At 45.7% G+C, this 23714-nt stretch overlaps 1 protein-coding gene across 3 annotated transcripts in view; it reads right to left on the bottom strand.

The window, feature by feature from the left end:
* The window catches only part of FOXO3 (forkhead box O3), a 131883-nt gene extending 109863 nt beyond the window's left edge, over window positions 1-22020 (bottom strand). The window contains exons 1-2 of one of the 3 annotated variants that reach the window (XM_027601125.1): window positions 21898-22020; window positions 18320-19044 (exon numbers count right to left, since the gene is read on the bottom strand). In XM_027601125.1, coding sequence (XP_027456926.1) covers window positions 18320-18937 — 618 coding nt within the window. In that variant the 5' untranslated portion in view covers window positions 18938-19044; window positions 21898-22020. Of the gene's footprint in view, window positions 1-18319; window positions 19045-19173; window positions 19703-20179; window positions 20434-21897 lie in introns of those variants that run through there. The other 2 variants (XM_027601123.2, XM_027601124.2) reach the window with 2 other exon arrangements.
* Between the last annotated feature and the right edge of the window lie 1694 nt (window positions 22021-23714).

Genomic DNA, 23714 nt, shown 5'->3' on the forward strand with positions numbered 1-23714 from the left:
TCTGAGCCAAGATGGATGCCATCTCCTCACCATAGCTTCGCCTCTGACCTCATCATGAGAGCTTCATCACTTTCCCCTTAGCTTCACTCACCCTCCACACCGATTACACCCAGCACATTTTAATCTTATCTTTCTCCCACATGTCCCACGTCTGTCTGTGGATGAGTCACTGCGACTACTCCCCTGCCTGATGCTAGTCTTAAAACTAGGAACATTCCCAAAAGACCAAAACAAACAAGGGGAAAAGATCACAAAACAACAAGAATCCAACCTCAATACAAATCCTTTGAACATAACATATGCACCAGGATGAACATTTGGCATCCTCTGTGTACCTGAGCAGATCCTTCATTATGGTTATCCAGGAGGAAGATAGGTGTCCTTGCCCTGACAGAAAGCTACACAGCATCTAGGATCTGTGGCAAGTCTAGAATACCCAAGGGGCGAGGATTTTTGTTACATTTCAATAGATATCACCATGAGATGGCTGTTCATCTCTTCTCACTCTTTGTCAGGATTCTGAAGCCAACATGGCATGAGAATTTTGATTTTTGACTCCCAATCTGTCACCAGAGGAATTCCAGTCTTAGCAAATGACTTAAGCAGTGGTTCTCAAACAGCTTGCAGAATTACCTGGAGGCCTTGTTACAAGAGAATGCTGGGTCCAGAGTTTCTGATTCAGTATGTCTGAGGTAGGCCCAAAAATCTGCATTTCCAAGTTCTTAGGCGATGCTGATGCTGATCTGGAGACCCCACTTTGAGAACCACTAGCTTAATGCATCAGAGTATGGTAGACCTCCCCGGGGTATATCAGGTCAGGTTGCACAAAAGAAGGACAGTAAATTTATGTATCTCAGTGTTCAAGTCTCATGCAATGACTTGAACAATGACTCATGCACTGTCTCTTTTTATAAATTCCTGAAAACTTTAAAATATGTTAACCCTGTAGGGTCCAGTGGAAGTTGGAAATGTTAAAGAAACCACATTCATTTATATAAAAGAAAGTAGAGGAGGAAATCCTAAACACAGTTAAAAAATGATGCCCTTGTCTTAGAAACCAACTGTTTTCTTAGAGCCCAACTGGACAGCACTCCTTTTTATTTTATTTTATTTAAGGGACAGTTACATTTTGGGGGGGGTTAATTTTATTATGTTAGTCACCATACAGTACATCATTAGTTTTTGATGTAGTGATCCACAATTCATTGTTTTCATATAACACCCAGTACTCCATGCAGTACGTGCCCTCCTTAATACCCATCACGGGGCTAACCCATCCCCCTACCCCCCACCCCTCTAAAACCCTCAGTTTGCTTCTCAGAGTCCATAGTCTCTCATGGTTCGTCTCTCCCTCTGATTTCCCCCCGTTCATTTTTCCCTTCCTTCTCCTAATGTCCTCCATGTTATTCCTTATGTTCCACAAATAAGTGAAACCATATGATAATTGACTTTCTCTGCTTGACTTATTTCACTTAGCATAATCTCCTCCGGTCCCATCCATGTTGATGTAAAAGTTGGGTATTCATCCTTTCTGATGGCTGAGTAATATTCCATTGTATATATGGACATCTTCTTTATTCATTCATCTGTTGAAGGGCATCTCGGCTCTTTCCATAGTTTGGCTATTATGGACATTGCTGCTATGAACATTGGGGTGCATGTGGCCCTTCTTTTCACTGTATCTGTGTCTTTGGGGTAAATACCCAGTAGTGCAATTGCTGGGTCATAGGGTAGCTCTATTTTTAATTTCGAGGCACGTTTTCCAAAGTGGCTGTACCAACGTGCATTCCCACCAACAGTGTAAGAGGGTTTCCCTTTCTCCACAACCTCCCCAACATTTGTTGTTTCTTGCCTTGTCCATTTTTGCCATTCTAACTGGTGTAAGGTGGTATCTCAGTGTGGTTTTGATTTGAATTTCCCTGATGGCTAATGATGGTGAACATTTTTTCATGTGTCTGTTAGTCATTTGTATGTCTTCTTTGGAGAAGTTAGACAGCACTCCTTTTTATATGGAGCTTCCAGGGAGCAAATTCTCCTTGGTAATCTTCCCATGGAGGAGAGGGCAGAAGTAGGTCTAAAAGTCAATTCTAAAATAGTTGATAACTTCCACCGCCAAAATCTCATTTCTCTAAGACAATGGTTCTTAGCCCTAACTGTATACTATAACCTCCTGAGAGCTTCAAAACACATAGATCCCCAGGCCCCATACCTAGAGATTCTAATTGTTTTAGGATGGGACCTAGACAAAGGTGTTTTTCAAAGCTCCCCAGGTGATTCTCAAATGCAGCCAAGGTTGAAAACCACTGATGTAAGAGAAAGATCAGAGATAGTAGATGGATAGGAAAAAGAGAAAGGCAGTGAGTCCCCTTTACATAATGTCTAATGACATGAAAAGAATGGGAGAGCAGCTGGGGGGGGGGGGGTGACAACAACAGGTAAAACTGAGGCTCTTAGATTCTGAGACTGATCTAAAAATCAACAGCGTTGTTGGCTGTTTCAGGTTCAAAAATCAGAGATGGCTACATGATCAAGGAACTGCCCACATTTGTCAAAGACTTGGTAACAGTACAAAGGACATACCAGTAAACCCTTTTAACAAAATGTACTATTTTTTTTTTCAGAAGAGTTAGTAACTAGAGACTTGTGGCAAACAGTTTTAATTTCTCACAAACAAATCATCTAAAGGTTCAACTTTGAAATCATGTGCCAGAAAATTTACCACCCCGAACAAAATTTTTTAAAAAGTTTTAAAGGAGAGGCAAAAGGAAGGAAATTGAAATAACTCAGAGCACTTGATAACTGAAATTATCTTCCCAGTAACCACCCTGACAAAGGAGTTTTCAAAGTTGTAAAATCATGTGATTCAGATGATAAAACCAAGTTATTTTCTTCTCTTCCTTCTTGACTACCATAGATGCATGAGGTCACAAGCTGGAAAAAAAATGTTTGAAAGCTTTATGATCCTGTTTAAGGCAGAATGATGAACCCAAAACAGAACACAGTATTGGTAGTCAACAGACAGAGCACAGCATCTCAGAGCAGGTAACACAGACAGACATCAGGTGAGAATTACCTCTGCTCACACCAAAAGGCCAAACACTGAGAGTCCAGAGACAAAAACTCAGCTGTATTTCCACTGTGTTAACAGTTAAAACCAATTCAACAATTTACAGTTTTTGAGTTGATTAGAAAACTAAGATGTGGATAAATCTGTATCTTAAAAATGAAAACTATAATTTTTTATTAAAAACATCAATTTAAGTAATTATTTTAAAATCAATTTAGAAGCCATAGTTTTCACCAACACCTCAAGTTAACTTTCCTAATTTAATATACTTCACTTATTCAGTACTGATTACCCACAAATTAACTCAAAGCAGCATTCCCTGATTTTATGAGACTATCAGAATAAATCTCTCTCCTCCTCCCAAAGAACACCCTACAAAATGATATCTATGGTCAAAGTGCCAAACTCACTTTAGCAACTAACGTGAAGGTTGAATGTTGCAAAGCCAAAACTATGGCCCAGAACACATACTTTCGGCCTGAAATAAGGCTCTTTCTTGGAAAGGGAAAAGACTAATAGGACTGCTTTAGATAATTCAGTTCAGCAGAGGACCTGCATCTATTCAAACAGAAGGCTGTAAGCTTATCTTTATTGGACAGGGTTGGAGATAGAAGGCCTGATCTAGGCCACTAATTTCAAGAAATAGTATACTAGCTCACCTAGGAAGTTATCTATCAGGAGCTCAAGAACCTAAGTGTGCCAAAGCAAGCACACTCACCCTGGAATCAGCTCGAAGATAACCTTAAAATAATCAGGCCCACAACTTTCGTGAGCCCATTCTAGGCTCCTCAGGGTTACAAATGGTACACCTAATCTAACTGCTCATTACTCTTTTAAACAAATTCAGAATGTTTGGGCTCAAAGTTTCACTGTTTACTTTTTAAAAAGTTATCTTGTGAAACTTTAGTCTGTGCTCTGCCGTTTATTTGCAAGATGGGTATATGCATATATGGTAAATTAACCCTGTTAATGAGACTGTACTGAAAACTAGTGAATAAAGATACATCCCTTCTCATTCTGCCAACTGGGGGGTAAAAAAAAAAAAAGAGGTACCCAATACAAAGATGCAAATGTATGGGGGTGCCTGGGTGGCTCAGTTGGTTGAGTATCAGACTCTTGATTTCAGGTCAGGTCAGGATCTCAGGGTCCTGAGATCAAGCTCAGGGTGGCCTGGGCTCCAAGTTCAGCAGAGAGTCCACTTGTATTCTCTCTCTCTCCCTCTGCCCCTCCCCCTGCTTGTATGCCCAGTTATACTTGTGCACTCACTAAAAATAAATGAGTAAATTTCAAAAAAAAAGAAAGAAAGAAAAGAAAAGGATGCAAATGGAGCGCCTGGGTTGCTCAGTCATTTAAGTGGCTGCCTTTGTCTGGGGTCATGATCCTGAGGTACTGGGATCAAGCCCCATGGCTCCCTGCTCAGCAGGGAGTCTGCTTCTTCCTCTGCCCCTCCCCCTGGTTCCTGCTCTTTCCTACTCTCTCTCAAATAAATAAAATCTTAAAAAAAAATAGATGCAAAAATGTATGAAGGGTGAAATTAAAACAAATCCTCGATTTGGAAATAAATGCTAGCAGGAAGTTCCAGGACAGCTATCCTGTAAGGTAAAAACTCTAGAAGATCTACACCATCCCTGAGTTTTAAATTAGGTAAAAAAATTTGTAAAGAATTTATGAGAAGGACAAGTTCTAATGGAGAGATCTAGAGAGTTTTACTTTATAAAACCATTACAGTATTAGAAAAAATTAAAATGTATCAAGCTTTTAAAAATATTAAAATTAAAACTTAAAAAAGAAAAGGAGAGGAATCGAGCAGGAAGCGTTAAACATCACTCAGCTGAGCTTAATATGAAATATGGAACTGAGGCAATTACCTAGATAATTTATGATGAAAGAAATATCATTTTAAAAATCAATTATTAGGACATTTCAGCCTAAAAGCAGTTTGAGATTTGAATTATGTGAATTAATGACTCAACTATCCACTTGATCTTTCTAAAATAGTACCAGTTTTCAAGGAGACATCTAACAAGTTCCACTGGATATAATTTTATGCCCACCATAAATTTCAGGTTTATATCCAGAGTTGTACCTTTAAAAGTCCACTGTAGCCACTGCCACCTTCTATTGCAATTGCCTCCAGGCCCATCACCCTCCCTCCCCAGCACCCTGGCTACATTTCAGTTATCAGGCAGAACCAGTTTGCCTGCTCCACATTTATCATAGTGTTTCAGTCTATCTTCTGGGCACTATCCAGACACTGCTCACCTATCTTTACCACGAAACTGAGAGTTCTTAAGTTATTTCCAACACACATAGGATTAGTATTCTGCTAGCCATGTTTTATCTTAGGGCGCATGAATACTGCATTCCCTGGGCCAATTAAAACCATCATTTTAGGTCCTACCCATACATATCTTTATCTTGAAGATAAAAGCAGTAAACTTTTCAGTAGAGATCAACACTTTAACCTGGCCAGCACCTTGCATTACGCAACATTTTCTGTCTCTGTCTTGGCAACCTGCCTTTAAACCCAACAGTAACTGCACTGCAAAGAGTCAATCACAAAATATTTTAATCCCTTTAGTAATGAGATCTGATTTGGCAGACAAACTTCTGCCAGGAACTTCTTATAAATTGTTTTCCCCCAAAATCCATTTTTCTTGGTGGTCCTGTCTCCATTCATCTACCTGCCTAAAGCCTACAATATAGAAGCACAGACATCCTGTTCTCCCAAAGCAGAAATTTGCCAGAGATAACAGCCCAACCCAAAGTATTTCTACACACTATGTATCACTCTATTAGTACTAAATAGTACACTTTGTATCTGACCCAGAGTAAACCATGGCCATGCAAGGAAGTGACCTATCAGAAATGAGAATCCCCGGGGCACCTGGGTGGCTCAGTCCTTAAGCATCTGCCTTCAGCTCAGGTCATGGTCCCAGGGTCCTGGGATCAAGCCCCACATCAGGCTCCCTGCTCAGTGGGAAGCCTGCTTCTCCCTCTCCCTCTCCCTCTCCCTCTCCCCCTGCTTGTGTTCCTGCTCTCCCTCTCTCTGTCAAATAAATAAAATCTTAAAAAAAAAAAAACGAGAATAGCCAAACCAGCAGGTTTTTGACAGAATTCTTAGGCTTCTTCTACTCTCCCACTAAAAGCCAGGCATGGACTCAATTCTCAAGTTATTAGCTAATAAAAATCAAGGAAAGGAGCCTACATCCTGGGTCCAAGTCCACTCCCCTAGCAGCACACAAAGAGGTGTTACCTCCGTCAGCCAAAGATCAGAAGATGAGCATTCAGAACAGTATTCTGGAGAATTACTATGAGGGTTAGTGGTAATATATGCAAAGATGTGGCACACAGAAACTTTTAAGATGGCAGCTGTTTTCTAAAAGTACAAACTTTCAGTTATAATAAAGTCACAGGAATGGAAAATACAGCATGGTGACTAGAGTTAATAATGCTGTACTGAAGGTTTGAAAGTTGCCAGGAGAGTAAATCTTAAAAGTTCTCATCACAAGAAAAAAAAAATTCTGTAACTATGTGTGGTGATGGAGGTTAACTAGACTCTCTGTGGTGATCACTTTGCAATATATACAAGTACTGAATCATGTTATACACCCGAAGTTAACGTTATACGTCAAATTTACCTAAATCAAAAAACACATAAAAACTCAACCCTCCCCACCAAATGAATAATGTAAATAAATGAAATGGCAGCTATTTAATTTTATTGTTATACACCCCCCACCCAACCCAAAGTCCACCTGCACTCCAGAAATCAGTAGAGTGTAGCAGAAAAGGCAAAAGTTCCAGAGTCAAAGAAACCTGAGTCTGATCCCAAATAAGTTCTTTGAACCATTTCTTGGTCTTTAAATTGGGATTTACATGAAATGCCTATCACGCAAGATCAACATTAGATGTAAAAACCTAAATGATCATTTGGTGCTTAGTGTTCAATAAATCATAGCTACTATTATAATTATTATTATACCTAGGCCTGAAAATGTGATTGTGTAGAGTCCTTTTTATTGTAAAAATCATCCTGGCTCCCCTTCCCAAAAATATCATTTTGAAATATAAAATTAAACAGTGCAATTCTGATTCCTAAATACTTCAGAACAATTCAACCCAAACACCTACCAGGTACCTAGAAAATATCTACTGCTACTTTTAGTTTTTTTTTCTTTTTGCAGTTATGTCTATGAACTAAGTTGTGTCAATTACACCAAATTGTGCAAGACAGGTATCAAGTTCATTTTTTTTTCCATTATGGACATCAAATTACTTGATTCAATGTCTTTGATACAATGTTGTATTTCTTCAACATCATTTACTCTGTTTGATATAAATCAAGCAACCAAATATATCTCTCTATTTTTGGTACTATCTACATTGTTCATCTATTCTTACGCCTATACTCTAGGTCAGCTGCCACTTCTATGAGGACAACCACTCTGTGTTCTATGCTAAATCAGGATGGCTGGTTTTTTGGACATAAATGTACACAGAGGAGACATGAGCCTGAAGCCTCAGGTGTGAGAGACTTTGAAAGTCCCTGAACCAAGCACAGGAGGAGCTAAAGGGACTCCAGAGAGATTTTGGATTACCCTTACTACCATAACCAATGACAATGAATCTGATAGGATTCTACCCTCTCAAGCCATGACAGGGAAGAAAGGATTCTTCTTCAACACTATCCTTCTGCTGAGGACACTAGGCTCCTCTCTCCCCTCAAAGACTTGTTCTAGACCAAAGCTCTCAGCCATAACTCATGGTGGGGGGGGGCAGTGTAAACCTCAAGCCCACACTCCACAAGTACAGCCATTCCACTAGCTTCAAGAAATAGGCCAAGAAATAAATTCAATAACGGGGAGAGGGGAGGTGGTATGAGGGGGAGCCCAGGACACATTAGAAATGGGAGGGAAGAACAAATTCTAGTAGTTCTTTTTTTTTAAGATTTTATTTATTTATTCATAAGAGACAGAGAGAGAGGCAGAGGGACAAGCAGGCTCCCTGCTGAGCAGGGAGCCTGATGTGGGACTCAATCCCAGGACCCTGGGATCATGACCTGAGCCAAAGGCAGACGCTTAACCATCTGAGCCACCCAGGCGCCCCAAATTCTAGTAGTTCTAACTAGGAAATCAGGTGTATTCATGCCTCCCTTCTGTCCTGCCAAGCAGGATGAAGTACAAATTTAAATTTTTTTTAAATTTTATTTATTTATTTGAGAGAGAGAATGAGAGACAGAGAGCATGAGAGGGAAGAGGGTCAGAGGGAGAAGCAGACCCCCTACTGAGCAGGGAGCCCGATGTGGGACTCGATCCCGGGACTCCAGGATCATGACCTGAGCCGAAGGCAGTCACTTAACTAACTGAGCCACCCAGGCACCCCGAAGTACAAATTTAAACTACCATAAGGCAGCCTGTGAATGATTAACATTTTAATCTAAAAAAATTGGAAGACGGGGGGCAGGCAGAATGGGTGAAAGTTGTCAAAAGGCACAAACTTCCAGTTATCAAAGAGACTAGATCTTAAAAGTTCTAATTACAAGAAAAAAAGAAATTTGTAACTATGTGTGCTGACGGACATTAACTTAAGTAGGCTTACTGTTCTGAACATTTTGTGACATACACAAAAATTGAATCAGCATGTTGTACACCTGAAACCAATGTTATAGGTCAATTATATCTCAATAATAAAATAAATAAAATTCTGTATTCGTCTTCTCTATCTGCAACCCTGCCTGTCCCCCTCTTTCATCTCTAGGCTCTTGTTATTTGTTTCGTAAGGCTACCGTAACAAATTCAGGGTCTTCAAACAAAAATTTATTCTCTCAGTGCTAGAGTTCTAGAGGCTTTAAATCCAAAATCAAGGTGTCAGCAGGGTCAAGCTGTCAGCAGGGCCATGCTCCCTCTAAAGGCTGGGTGGGGGATCCCTTCCTGGCTTCTTCTTAGCTTCAGGTGGCTCCCGGCAATGCCTGGTGCCCTTGGCTAGTAACTGCATCACTCCAACCTTTGCCACAGTCTTCATGTAGACCTCTCAGCACCTAGTGCATCTTAGTTGTCCTCTCCTCTCAAGGACAGTAGTCATTGGATTTGGGGCCCACCCTAATCCAATATAACTTAATTTTAACTAATTACCCCTTAAAAGACCCTATTTTCAAATAAGGTCACATTTTGAGGTTCCAGATGGACATGAATTTAGGAGGATACTATTCAACCCAGTACAACTCCCAAATTAAAATAAACCACCACAATGGGGCACCTGGGTGGCCAACTTGGTTAAGCTTCCAGCTCTTGGTATGGGCTCAGGTCATGATTTCCTGGTCATGAGATGGGACTTCTCAATTGCCATGGAGTCTGCTTATGTTTCTCTCTCCCTCTCCCTTTGCCCCTCCCCTCCATCACACACAGGCACATGGGTACACACAAGCTCTCTCACCCTCTCTCAAATAAATAAATAAATCTTTTAAAAAAAGAAATCACCACTACAAAATATAAGGCAAGGTGGAAGATAACAAATCACAGCATTACAGAGATATTAAAAAAAAAAAAAGGGGGGGCGCCTGGGTGGCTCAGTTGTAAGCATCTGCCTTCGGCTCGGGTCATGATCCCAGGCTCCTGGGATCGAGCCCTGCGTCAGGCTCCCCACTCAGCGGGAAGCCTGCTTCTCCCTCTCCCACTCCCCCTGCTTGTGTTCCCTCTCTCGCTGTCTGTCGAAAAATAAAATCTTAAAAAAAAAAAAATTTCAAAGTTATAATCACCAGTGGACTACTTCCAATTTCAATTAGAAATAATGTACCTTTGCCCTTCTCTCACCTGCGGGAATCTGTGAAGTCTTAGAAAATATCAAAAGTCCTATTCAAGGGGCACCTGGGTGGCTCAGTCAGTTGGGTGTCCAAATCTTGGGTTTCGGCTCAGGTCATGATTTCATGGGTCTCAGGATGGAGCCCTGAGATGGGCTCCACCCTCAGCGGGGAGTCTGCCTGAAAGATTCTCTCCCCCTGCCCCCCTAAACTCACATGCACATACTCTCTCAAATAAAATCTTCACACACACACACAAAAAGTCCCATTCAAAATAGCACTAAAAAACAACATTCCATTAGCCCAGACACTTGACATACTCTGAAAAATCTGGTATTGTGTATAAACACTCACACCAAAAAAGATGAAAGACAGGGAAGGATATTTTTCAGTTGAAAGTGCTTTCATTTAACTATTTGGGGATGGAAAGCAGACCATGGGTCTCAGAAGACCAAGGTTTCCTTTAAAAAAAAAAAAATTACCTTAGATTTTTAACACGCCCCTCCCCAAATTATCCTTTTCTAGTAAGGATATAAACCTAAATGAAACCACTATATATCAACAGTTCTTTTTATTTTAATCAAGGTATTATTTTAGCTTTCTGGGGAAAAAATACTTGAGATGAGCTTAAAGACTTGTGTACTCCCTCTGCTGGCTCTGAATTTACAGTAAATTATCAATGGCTTCAGGAGCCAAGTTATTAATTTCACTAGACATCTAAAACACAATGAAAGATATGATGTAGGGGCAGCTGGGTGGCTCAGTCATTAAGTACCCGCCTTCGGCTCAGGTCATGATCCCAGGGTCCTGGGGTCGGGCTCCCTGCTGGGCAGGAAGCCTGCTTCTCCCTCTCCCACTCCCCCTCTGCTTGTGTTTCCTCTCTTGCTGTTTCTCTCTGTCAAATAAATAAATAAAATCTTGGGGCGGGGGGGAAAGCTATGTGGATTCTTTCCCAACACACACATGCAAAGGTCTTCAAAGAAGTAAGTAATTCCAAAACAACTACTAAAATCTGCCAAAGGCATCTCTGTTGGATTTAGATTTACTCCAAAGGAAAGCTAATGCATTCCATTTGGAGCAGAAGTCACTTCTTGCATCGGCCTTGCCCCTACAAGTGTACCACAACTCTTCCTTGCTCTTTTCCTTCGCACCTCTCCACTACAGGACTAGGGTGCATCTGGACACCCAGGTATGGTGAGCCCCTAGAGATTACCTGGCTTCTTCATCATAGGCAATTACTAGAGTAGCAAATTACTGGAAGGGCCATAGCCCATAAGGGAAACCAGTCCATTTCGCTTTATGTTATCCCATAACAGTAACTGACAAACTGCAAAGAAAAAGTCCCAAGATTAAAAAAAAAAAAAAAAAAGTCTGAGTAGAAAGTGAAAGACACACTCTCTGGAAAAGCCCAGCTTGAAACATGCACCAATCATACACTTGTGTTTTATCAAGAAGGAGTGATACATCACAATATTCTATGGATGCCTGCTACTGTACTTTTTCCAATTGGGGAAATTGTGATACTAAGAAATGAAGGTTCTTTGGTTAAGAATTAAATGGTTAAAGATACTGAGTCTGTCAGTAATGACGCCATCAGAATTGGGGTCTTCTAACATAATCACAGCCTAACCACTTACTTAGAAAACTCTTAACTCGGAAGAGTTACAGACTGGCTTTGAAAAGATGCATCTCAGAGAGTGCTTGCTGTCTCTTCCTCCTCATATGTGACTTCTATTTTCCAATCCATGGACATAAAACTTCAAGTACCTCTGGGACTTCTCCTTTCAAATGCAGAACATCACGGACAACTTAGTTTTACACAACAGTTTTGCTCCTATAAGAAGTGGGTAAGTGAATTTTGGACTGAACAATCCTATGATGAATCTTTCTAGACAGTGCATATTGATGCAGCATTGGTGGGGTACACACACAGAAAACAGACTTGATTTCAACTTTCTCTAAATGAAGTCATTCCTAGATCAAGGTTTTCCTCAGTTTCTATGATGGGTAGTGACCGGCACTAATGAAGTTTTCAGGGACGAGGACACAAGGAACACTAGGAAACAAGACACTGCAAGAAATGCCTTGGATAGCAGAGCATCCTTTCATAATTATACTATATCCTATCAACATTAATGCTAGGAGGCCAAGACTTCATAGCTGTAAGTATTCAAAAGACTCTACACATGATGTCACTTCACTCCCGAATCACATCATCTCCTTTCAGTGTCAGAGTCCCAGAACAAGGCTATCTTTATGGGCTGAGGACATAATGATTCAAAGAACAGCTCCGAGGATCAGAAATGGTTTTGTCTGGTAGACACATTCCATGCTTTGGAGGCTCTTACACTGTCCTTGGGAATATACAGGAGTCACAGAAAAATGACAAAAAGAAATAGGTGGGAGTCACGGTTGGGCATGGTAGGGTGGGGTGGGCTTAAGACAGATGGCTTTTTCAGCAAGGTTAGCTGAGAACACTGATGGACATGCTAAAAAGCCAACGCAGCTACTCTAGCATGAGCCAGCCTAAAGGAGGGAGGAGGGGAAGCAGAGGCGAGCAAATGAAGTAAGAGTTTGCAGAAATGGAGGCACTGACACAAACAGCTGTGAAACCACAATGGTTAACAGCAGACAGTACAGAACAGTGCTGCCTAGGGCTCATGCGGACACACTCTTAGCTCCATCTCTGCTAGCTGTAGGCTCCTGAGCCAGTCACTCACATGCTCTTGTCCTGCTTCCTCACCTGTAAAATGAAGTAGTTAGATGATCTCTAAAACCTCTTTTAGTTCTAAATTTGAGGCAAGAAGCAATGTGAATGAGTCAGCTGTATCAAGGCTCCACCTCCACTCCAGAGGGAGGCCACTCTTATACCAGGCCCCACAAGACAGAACTGGAGACCCCAGATCAGGCTAGGACCACAGGTGTGCTCTAATCCAGATGACCCTGGGAAAGCCCCAGCTTCTCCCAAACAGACCCGAACTACAAGAGCCATGTTAAGCGGCCCTGCATCTCCAAAGCAAGCTGAAAATGATCTGCAGAGAATTAAAGACCAGTTCCAACCAGAGTTCAACACCAACTTTGCCTTTTGCCAGTAACTTCTCTGCAGAGAGGTGAAATATCGAGGAATGCAGAAGTATAGACGTGAAAAAAGGCAAAGAGAATGACGACAATGACAAATCCACAGAACACAGATTTGCATGTTTATTTTCTGTCTTCCACCAACAGAACCTGAATCCTGTGAACTGGAACCTCATCTGCCTCGTGCTACTACTATATCCCTGAGACCCAGCAGAATGCCCTGTGAACCATATGCCTTTGATAAGTATTTGTTGAATGAATAAAATGGAATGTGATGAAAACAGTTAAAAAGGTTTGCTCTTTCTAATCTGTAGTCACTTACTGTATTGTATACAAGCTATAATGTCCATTGATACTAATCCACATCTACCTATATAGACAGAGAGATTAAATCCACCCATATATGTCATTCTGAGCTCCTTCTATAGCAGCAAAGAGGCAAAGTGGCTCTTCAGGACTTGTGATACAGGAAAAGGTCAGGAGAAAAATGAGGAGTCTGTTCCCCACAGGCAAGATGGCAAGATATGAAAACAAAATAAATTCTATATTCTCTCTAGCCCTAGGAATCTAATCTGGTAAGCAATGGGTAAGCAGCGTGCCCTGCCAGAATGTACAGACTGAAACAGTCTTACCTTCACATTTTTATGAAGATCTTTGGATGGATGGTATTTGCTAAACTTTTTCCAGACCAAATAAATGACTTTTCAGTGAGACATGGACTCTATATTAATTTTCCAAATAAAAATATCTTGCAGGTTTTAAGTAAGAATCATACGTATTAAAAAGTTTAACTACAAGATGTTCTTCTACGGTGTCATTCTCTTAAAATAGAACACTCCTAAAATCTCCTAAAAATAAGTTTGCATAGTTTCATTTCATTTTCTAAGGAGATAAGCATATCAAAACAAACAGCTTCTTTTTTAAAGAGTCTCTCTCCTACATACGGCTCACTGATCAAAGTTTAAAAGGGCCAATTTCTTCATTTCATGGGTCGATGACACAGCTTTGAAAAAGAGGAAAAACAGTCCCCCTAGTGTACTGCTGCTGTAGGATGAGGAAGTATATTCGTTGAGAATCACTGACGAAGACAGTACTGCCAAAGGAAATTACAAAACAGCATTTTGGCAACATGGGCCAAGCAGAAGACGGATTCCTTACACACGACCATGACTGGCCCTTTGGTTAGTTACTCCAAAAGGTGACGGAGGCCAAAATTACAAGCCAACATGGAATTATCACAACTCTGTCATTTTGAAATTTTAAAAACATATTTTTAGGCATGAAAGTTGCAGGTAAAATAACATTTTCTTAATACAGTGTGTTGGGAAGGAACTGGATGCATTAATCTAAAGAATGAGAACAGTGAGAACATCAACAGGCATTATGTGGCAGGTGGGCCCTCATCTTTTTATCCTGGGAAGAAGCTGTAAAAGCACACGTTCTCACATGAAAGAAGACATCCACAGCAGCAGGAGAAGTCACATGCACAGGATCCTACATTTATGAAATTGTGAGAAACAGCATGGAAACACATGGCTGCCTAATATAATCATGTCCTAATCTCCTGGGAAATGCAGGTGTGTGGGTGTGAGGAGATGAACAGTGATAAATAGGCCCTAACAGGTAAACCCTGGAATCCTAGAGGTCTGTCCCACAATAGGAGGAACTGAGAGACCACAGCAGTTGAATTAGGGGTGGTGTGGTGCAAGTAAACTTAATCCGAATTAAAGGAAATGTAACCTTTTCCCCTCTTAACCACATCTGACTATTCATGTCTACTTTAATGCCTGAGGTAAGGGAACCTGTGAGATAGCCACCACCTTTCTCTCTGGCACAATATGTATCTGACAAACCTAAGTTAACCAAGAACTTCCTCCTTTTGTTAAAATGCTATCTTTTCTGCCACCTCTATCACTTCATAGTTCCTAAGTACCCATACTGATAGACAGTGGATGGCTATACAAAAATGTGATAAACTCATCAGCCTCCATCAATATTCGTCTTTCTGACGCTGAACTAATAACCAAGACATTTTTAGACTGAGAGGCAAATATGCTTTTCAGGAAAGCATCTTCTACTTATGTAAGACTATTTGTTACTTAGTAAAAAAACCTTTAAAAAAAAATAGGTCAATTTGAAGAAGAAAACAGTGTGATAAAGAATAAAGATCTCCAAAACTGCAGCTACTAATTACCTCTCTAACTAGCTGTGTGATCTTAGAGAAGTCCTTAACTTGAAGAACCAGGATTTTCACCATTAAAATAAGGGAGTTGAACTATCTCAGCAAACCTCATCCTGGCTCTACATCAGAATAACCTAAGAAACTTAAAAAACAAAAATAAAACAAAAAAGAAACACCAATGCTAAGTCCCAGACCAACCCAATTAAAACTGATTCTCTAAGTATTGGTAGTCTTTAAAAGCTCCAAGGTGATCCAAATAACCATGGCTTCAAACCACTAGTCCTAATTCTGATCTTCAAGGCCTCTTTTCTAATTCTTTTATTCTCTAGTCTTAGGGTGATAATTCTGGTGACAGGATCTCATAATGCAACAGTCCAAAAAGCCACAAAAGAAGTAAGGCCTAAACCCTGCACACTGTAGCTATGGGCACACAGGGCTAACAGAGGTTAACCTGAATTCTAGACATTTTTAGAAGTCAAAAACCCTAATGCATAACTCAGAATGAAAGCAGTGTGGTTTAAATGCACATGCATGCTCTCAAAATGACTAATCATGATAGGAATTGACTCCTGAAACTCGGACGCATGGAAATGGGTCACAATTAGCTCCTGACCTCTCCCTTCTCCCTCTTCTTCCACCCCCACTAAACCACAAGCACAAAAAAAAGGTTGGCTATTAGTCATAATCAGAATATGAAACCAGCCCCAGTTTCAAAGGGCTTTCTCCATCATCAAAGATTTGGAAGTTCCTGCACGGGTGCATCTTTTGATGAAGGTCATCTTACAAAAACTCTTTAAATTATAGCCCCATAGTCTTCAAGGATTAGCGGCTATGTGATACTCAGAAATAGAAATGATGTAAAATCTTAAAGTAAAAATAATTCTATTTACACAAAATACAAAAATATTTTACTTCATGTCCTGTATTACAAATACTAAGGCTTGAATTTCAATTTACAATATTTCATAAGTTTTAGTTAAAAAAAATGAAATGGAAACTAATTTAACATTGTGTGTGGACTATACCTCAACAAAAAAAAAAGAGAGAGAGAGAAACGAGATAGCAGAGAAGAAAAAAGAAACCATGAGACCAAAAGAAAAGGTTAAGGACATAAAACCACAAAGTTTAGGACTGGGCCCAAAATCTCTACTGCAAGTCCTGCAAGTTACATGAAAATATAATTAACCGAATCACAATTCATGGCTACTTTTGGTAATACTACTTTCTCACCTAGATCTTAAAAAAAAAAAAAAAAATCAAGTGCTATTAAACAGTTACTACCTTTAATTACAAAACGAAATGTTATTTGTGGGATTAAACTACTTGGGTAAACTTAAAAAAAGGAAAAGTGAAAACATTTCCCACATTAACTTTTAGCTAACTAACTTTTAACTAGCAGATTCTCTAAACCAAACTCAAAATATACCGGACTAACTTCAAGTTGAGAAATTTGAAATATATTCCAAACCCCTATATCCATTTTCTTAGATCCTGAAACTCACCCCTTCCTGACACTGTACCCTGAGATTAACCCTCACTATTCACTTAGAAATTCAGTTTTAAAAGATAACACAGTAGCACTGCTTTGAAATGGAATTCACTCTCAAGCTTTCTGTAAATGGCCCTCATATCACACAACTGGCATTCCTTTGCAAAGCTGTAAAATTAAATCAAATGTAAGATTCATAATGTCGGCATTTGTTAAAGGAAATGAGACAGATAAGTGGAATAATTTCAAAGCATACGTTTTGCTTTTAAAGCATCTCAACAAGTCCTCTCCAATACTAGCCATAAGAAATTTAAAAAAAAAGCAGATACTTTGTTTGCAAGGATTTTTTTAAGCAAATTAAAACTCAACACACTAAATTCTTTAGTTTTTTGCACATACGGGTTTCCTCTCCAGTGCTCCAGTTCTCCACCAAGATTAAACTGTTCTTACTGTATACACCTCCTGGAACCCAGGAAGATACAGGGCTCCCCAAAGACACGGAATGAGGAAGGAACTACCTAATAAAAAAAATTTTTAAAAAAGCGCTAACTTGCAAATAGAAGCAACCGATAAGCCATATGTATCTCCAACTGTACAGGACTCCTCTGCCTGGTACTAACACATTCATGTCTTGGGGAAAGAGGCCAGGAGGATGAGGTGCCAGGAAGAGCAAAGCAGCTGGGTATCAGCAGCCCAGCAGGGGCACAGGAGTTAATCTGGATGCCCAACTGCAGGAAGTCATTACATCATAGGCCTTTCCACACCTCTCTCCCTACCACGTGTCCAGTGCCCCAAGAGGCTGAAAAGGAACAGGAGAGAGCCTCTCTTCTGGTTCACTTATAGGTAGAAGCCTTTACGGCCCAGCCCTGACACCACACCTCCCTCCCAAAAGCCTAGGTGAAGCTCCAGGCCTCAGGCCTCCACACCTGGACCGGGCGGCAAACAGCGCCAGAGTCCAGGCCTCAACGGGAGCAGCAGGTGTGGCTAGTTCGCCTCGAGGTGGTAGGGCTGGCCCGTTCCAGGGCTCAGAACAACTCAAGTTCGGGGGCAGGTTTACTGGAGAAACATCTCTAAGGAATAAAAGTGACAACACAGGCAACGAAGGACAGCCAGCCACTAAAAGGTTTACAACCACTACTTTTTCTAATGTGATCGGAGTGCCTATGGGAACTAACACCCACAAGCCAGAAACTTCGACGCAAAGGTTTTCATCCAGCTAGTGACAACGACCATGCTCCTGTGACGGACTAGAAACCACAAATCCAACCCCCTCGGGGCACCGAGTCCCAAACACTCCCCCACATCCTCTCACTCCACCCGCAGAACCCTCCCCGCATCCCCATTACGGTGATTTCTACTTCGAAGTTGGCCACAGACCTACCTCCTCCGTGCAGTCCCGAGAATCCAGCAACGCACTCCTGTCCGCCAATCCTTCCCTCGCCGGTATCCCTTGCCCCCTCTCCTCACCCGGCCATGCCCGAGGCTTCCTTGGAAGCCTCCTTTCCCCGCCCCACCCTCCGCGGCCGACCCTAGGTTCCCCTCCTGTGGGGGCCACAGAGATCCCCCCGAAACCTCACAGCGGAGGCTTTCGGTGCCAACCCCTCTCCCCAGCGCCCGCAGGCGCGCTCCGACGAATCGAAGGCACGTCTCGCACTGCGCAGGAGGCCCGGCGGGTCCGGCCGCCCGCCCGAGGTGGGTACGCACCTTCCACCCCGCAGAGCTGTTGCTGTCGCCCTTATCCTTGAAGTAGGGCACGCAGCGCACCATCCACTCGTAGATCTGGGACAGAGTGAGCCGTTTGTCCGGCGAGCTCTCGATGGCGCGAGTGATCAGGTCGGCGTAGGACAGGTTCCCCCAGGCGTTCCGCCGCGACGAGCATTTCCTCGGCTGCCCGGAGCCCCCAGCCGCCCCCGGCTGCGGCGGCGGCAGTGGCTGCTGAGGCTGCAGCGGCGACTGCGTCCCCCCGCTCAGCGCGCCCACCGCGGGGGCTGGCCCGGACCCGGAGTCCTGCCCTCCGGGAGCCAGCAGGCGGGCCGAGTCTTCCAGGAGCAGCCCGGAGCCCAGTGTGCGGCTCCCGCCGCCGCCGATCGCCATGGCCGAGACGGCCCTACCGCTGCCGTCCTCGTCGTCTTCATCGTCCTCCTCTTCGGGGATCATAGAATCGGCGGCCGTCTCCCCCGAGGGCTTGGCCGGGCTCCCCTGGAGCTCTGGCCTCTGCAGGGGCCACGTACAGGAGCGCGGCCGGCTCTGGGGCTCGAACTCCGGGTCCAGCTCCACTTCGAGCGGAGAGAGCGGGGCGGGGGAGGCCGGTGCCTCTGCCATCTTCGCCGCCCGCCCGCCCGCGGCTGGGGCTCTCGCGCTCTCCTCTCGCGCCGGGGCGGGGTGCGGCGGGGGAGGGACGGGGGCGCCGCTGCCGCTACTGCCGCCGCCTGGGGAAGCACGAGAGAAGAGAGAAGGAGAGTTGGTTATCCCGGGCTGGAGCCCAGCCCTCCACGACTCCGCGCCCGCAGCCGCCGCTTCCCGGCCGCACGGCGCCCGCCTCCCAGAAACAGGCAGACCTGGAGACGTGCGTCCCGCGAACCTGGCGCAGCAGACACTGCCCCCTGGCCAGGCCGCGGGGGAGCCAGGAGCGAATCGACGGGCTCGCACGGGGCAGCCCCTTCCCCCCGCCGCCGGGGCCGCCAGATCTGCAGGTCTCTCCTGGGCTAGGTGGCTGGGCGGGGAAGAAGGGGAGGAGGAGGGGAGGGGGAGGGGGAGGGGAGGGGGAGGGGAGGGGCGGGGCGGGGGCGGGGGGAGGGGCGCGGGCCGCGCCTTTAAAGCGGACAGCGACCAAGGCTGGCGCAGCCGAGCCGCGGTCGGAGCTGGAGCGGGCGTGCGTTTGTTTATGTTTCGCTCGGGCCCGCTCAAGTGCTTCCCGCGGCGCCGCAGCCAAAGTCTGTGGCGTCTTCCGCTCTTCTCGTCGTCCCCAGCCCTGCCGCCTTCGCGCCCCCTTGTACTCCCTTCTCCCCGCCGAGGGGCCCAAGTCCGGGGACGGCGCGGGCAGCCACCTTCTTCCCTCTTCGCCCGCGGGCCAGGAGGACGAACGCGGGTCCGAGCGCGGACGGGCTCTTGTCACTTCCAGAAAAAAGACAAGACGGGAAGCAGCGGGGCAAGCAGCTCGACGGGTGTTTGCCAAGGGTCAAACCAAGCAGGAACGACCACTTTGGGATTTTGTGGGGTTTATTTGCTCGCGGGCGTTGTACCCTCCACCCCCTTCCCAGTAAAGAACGGGGGGGGGGGAGGGGGCAAGTCAGAACATAAATCTTCCAACAGGTCAGGAAGCGCCAAGTCTCCCGGGTTGCCAGAAAACCCGGACCAGCACGTTCATCACCTCCTTGCTCCCGCTGCTGCCATCTTGACAGTTTTCCCCCCTTCACTCAAGTCCTTTAAAAACACTAGCGGGAGGGAAGGGGGGCGCGCACACCGAGTCACGGGGAGGGAAAAGGGAAGCGCCTGGCCCAGCTCGGAAGCAGATCCGGAGTCACCGGGAAGGCGACCGCCCTGCTGCACAGCTCCAGCGCCTACCTCAGTTCCTTCCCTTCAGGGACGAGGGGGGAGGACGCACAATTCCGCGCGGGCCCGGGGCACTGCGAGGAGGGAGCGCGCAACCTCGGCGAAGGAGAGGCGCTCCGGCCGCCGCCGCAGCCCGCCTGAGGAAACGCCTGTCAGCCTGCGCGCCGTCGCCTTCCACATTCCTCCTCCTCCCTTCCACGAGCAGGGCGGCCGCGGCAGCAGCACAAAGTTATAGACACACGCAGGGTGCCTCAACCTAGGCTGACGGCGGGCGGGTCCCCGCCCAGGGGGAGGGCTGGGCGGCGGGCCCGGGTGTGCTGTGTGCGTGCGTGTGTGTGCGTGTGCGTGTGTGTGTATGTGGGCTCGCGCGCGCGCGCCTGCGCGGCCGGGCTCCGCGGGACTGCGGGCGTGGGTGTCAGGGAGCGCGCCGCGGGCCGGGACCAGGCGGGCTCCCGCAGCCGTCCCCGCCGGGCTCCTCCTCCCTCCGAAAGCCTCAACGACAACAAAGCGCAGCGCTGGCCTAGGAGAAGAGGGAGGGGGAGAGCAAAGCCCCAAACGCTCCACGAGCGCAGTCGCGTGGCCTCTCAGACTCGGGGCAGGGCGCCTGCTACCGGGGGTCCCCGGCGGGCGCGTTCGTCCGCCAAGCTCTGTGCCCGCCCTGGTGTCCGGTTCCCTGTTAGAATCGAACACCAGGTAACCCCCGAGATGAGATGCTGACTGCAGATTCCAAGGATTACCACGGCGTGGAAATACTGACAAGCAAAGATGTTGGTGCCTTACAGGACTTCGATAAACTGATGCCTTCAGATTTGATCAGGCACCGAGAGGTTTGCCGCCGAGTCTCTTACCTAGGACGCCCGACGCAGTGGTGTTTCACTTTTCATGGATTTCATGGCAAATGAGGGGAGAAGTGTAACTAACTCAGGAGAAATGCAAATTATTCCCCATTCCTAAAGGCAAGAGCAGATCTTGAACAGTTATGAATGGAAAATAATTGGATTCTAACTTGTAAATGACTCCAGAACGGCTACTTGTGCTTTTAGTTTTTTAAAAAGATATTTCTTTAGGTTTAGAAAAACATCTTCACAAGCCCTTATCCTACTATCAGTATCTAAATTGTTCATTTGTGCACTACGAATGCACGCCATGCGACACGCACACCAAAAGCCTATTCACTTTGGTTCATAAATATCTTTCTTTTCCCCCTTTTTCTTAAATCCTAAGTCACTGGAAATAGCTCAGAGTCTAGAGCTAGCTCCTCACAATCCAGTACACAAAAAGGTCCAACCCAGGGTACTCAAGAGTCCGCCCACTCAGCGGACTCCAGGCTCCGGGCTTTGCGCAGGGCCCGTCACTCAAGTGACGTGCGGCCCCGCCCCTGCACCAAGCTAGTTCGACGCGTACAAACAGATGATGTCATTGTATCCACACGCGCGTGACCGGGGAGCTCTGCGCCGCGTCCCCATTCGCTGCGCATCCTACTCGTCAAACCACGCCGCGCGCTGACTGGCCGCGGCCACCAGTCTCCAGGCCCCAGACACCCCTCTCCGCCCCCCGCCCCCGCCCCCCGGCAAATAATAAACAATCGAGTAAAATTCTAAGGAAGAAAGGAGGGGAGGGAGAAGAGGAGAAAGAGAGGGCGACCCAGAAGCCAGTCCTTCGCGCGCTGAGGGAGAGTTCAGAGGAGGGGGCACTTAAGGAAGACAGGGGAGGGGAGAAGGGGAGCAGACCTGGGGCGATGGGTCCTGCCGAGTTGTGGCGGTGTCGGCGGAGGAAAGTTGGAGAGCACCCAGCGGGGCGCGCCTGGCAGAATGGGAGGACGCTAGGGCCCTGGAGCCGCAGGACTCGGGGCTTCGGGGCGGTGCGCGGCCGTCGGAGGGGGAGGAGAGTGAGCAACGCAGGAGCGGCGCGGGCGGAGCCGGCAGACACGTGCGGGAGGAGGGCGGGCGCGCGCCGTACTGGCTCGACCGGGGCGCGCGGCACGGTAGCCGCGCGCGCTTGTTTACCAGCGCACGTGGGTGTTATTTTTAAATGGAATGTTGTGCTGGCCGCGCGGCGGAGTGGCGGACGCGTGGGGTCGCCCGCTCTGGCTGGGGGGACGCGGCAGGCCCGCGCCACAGCCTCTCCGGGCTCTGTTCACCAGCCAGCCAGGCTGTCCCCACTTCGGGCTTCCAGCGCAGCGGCTGGCGCGGGCCGGGGAGCCTGATGGCGAGTTTCGCGCGCTGCCAAAGCCTCTACTGAGACGTCGAGTTCCCGCCGCGGAAAGCTGCCTTCTTTAAGCCCGGCTTCAGCTCCCTCATTCACATTCCGGGAACAAAGCCACCTGCTTCTCTCCATGGAGGCCGCACAAGGCCAGGCTCCTCGGCCATAAGTTCCAGAGCCAATTTCACACGCTCATATACTCCCTGGCACACTACCCCCTGGCCGCGAGGTAGACTGTTATCATCTTGCGTAGTTTGTGACCTCGCTACCTAGCTCAGAATGTCCCCAGCCTTTTATGCACCCGTCACTGGGGCTTACAGCTCTGCCAAGTACAACGCTTTTGCTACCTTGGCTTGTCTTTGGAAGGGGACTCTGGGAAAGGGGGCTCTGACTGCTTCCTGAGGTTGCTTCTGTGCTTGCTGCTCCCCTCCTCATTGTGGGCCTGACCTGAGAAGCCCTGAGTTTGCATTTGGTTTATAGCATGGCAATGTGGACGTTGAAACACTACCACAACACTCAACTGCAGGTGTCCGTAGGGGGTGGGAGGGGTGGATTGGGGCTTTAAAGTGGGGCTTCAAAATGCACATGGAAGGGGGGGTGCTTTGGGGCATATTACAGGGAGTCGTGTTCAGCTTTGTGGGAGGAACCCGGAGGCCAGATCACCCAGTGCTTTGCACCGTGATACAGCATAAAATCCAGAGAACTTTCGGTTGCTCCTTAATATTTGTAACACACTGTAAAAGAAATGCACGCTTTACCCTCTCTGAATCTAAGCAATCTTTTGTCGTTAAAATACATGCAGATTTAGAAAGAATGTGTTTACACTGGCTGGGATCTCCGCCATTAGATTTTCACTATAAACCTGTTGAGTGTCCATTTACGGAATGCATAACCCAAGGGCATTCAAAAAAATGGAAGCATTAAAGATTCAATAGATTGAGCTCTTTGTGACCCTATTGGTGAGGAATGGGGGTTGGGGACATGATATATCTATGTACCTCAAAGAGCTTACAGTCGTGGAGGGATAGACATTAAAAAGTTCAGTATTTCAAGAGTTGAAAAGCAGTACAAGACAAAAACACAAGAGGTCATGCATAGTGTTGGGCAAATTTCAAATGGATTGAGGATCAAAACTTCAAATGGAAAAACAACAACAACAAAAACTTCAAAAGGCAGCAACTATAAACCTTCAGCTTGGTAAATGTGCATCATACCCAGAGAGTTTACCCTTGTAATTTGTCCCCTGTGGGCAAACCTTTGAAAACTAAGAGGCTGAACCTCAGTAATTGTTATATTTTTGCAGGAAATTGCTTTGACCTTTACTTTCCCCTCCAAGGCCTCCATG

This window comes from Zalophus californianus, chromosome 7 (assembly GCF_009762305.2).
Source record: "Zalophus californianus isolate mZalCal1 chromosome 7, mZalCal1.pri.v2, whole genome shotgun sequence".
Taxonomy (NCBI): domain Eukaryota; kingdom Metazoa; phylum Chordata; class Mammalia; order Carnivora; family Otariidae; genus Zalophus; species Zalophus californianus.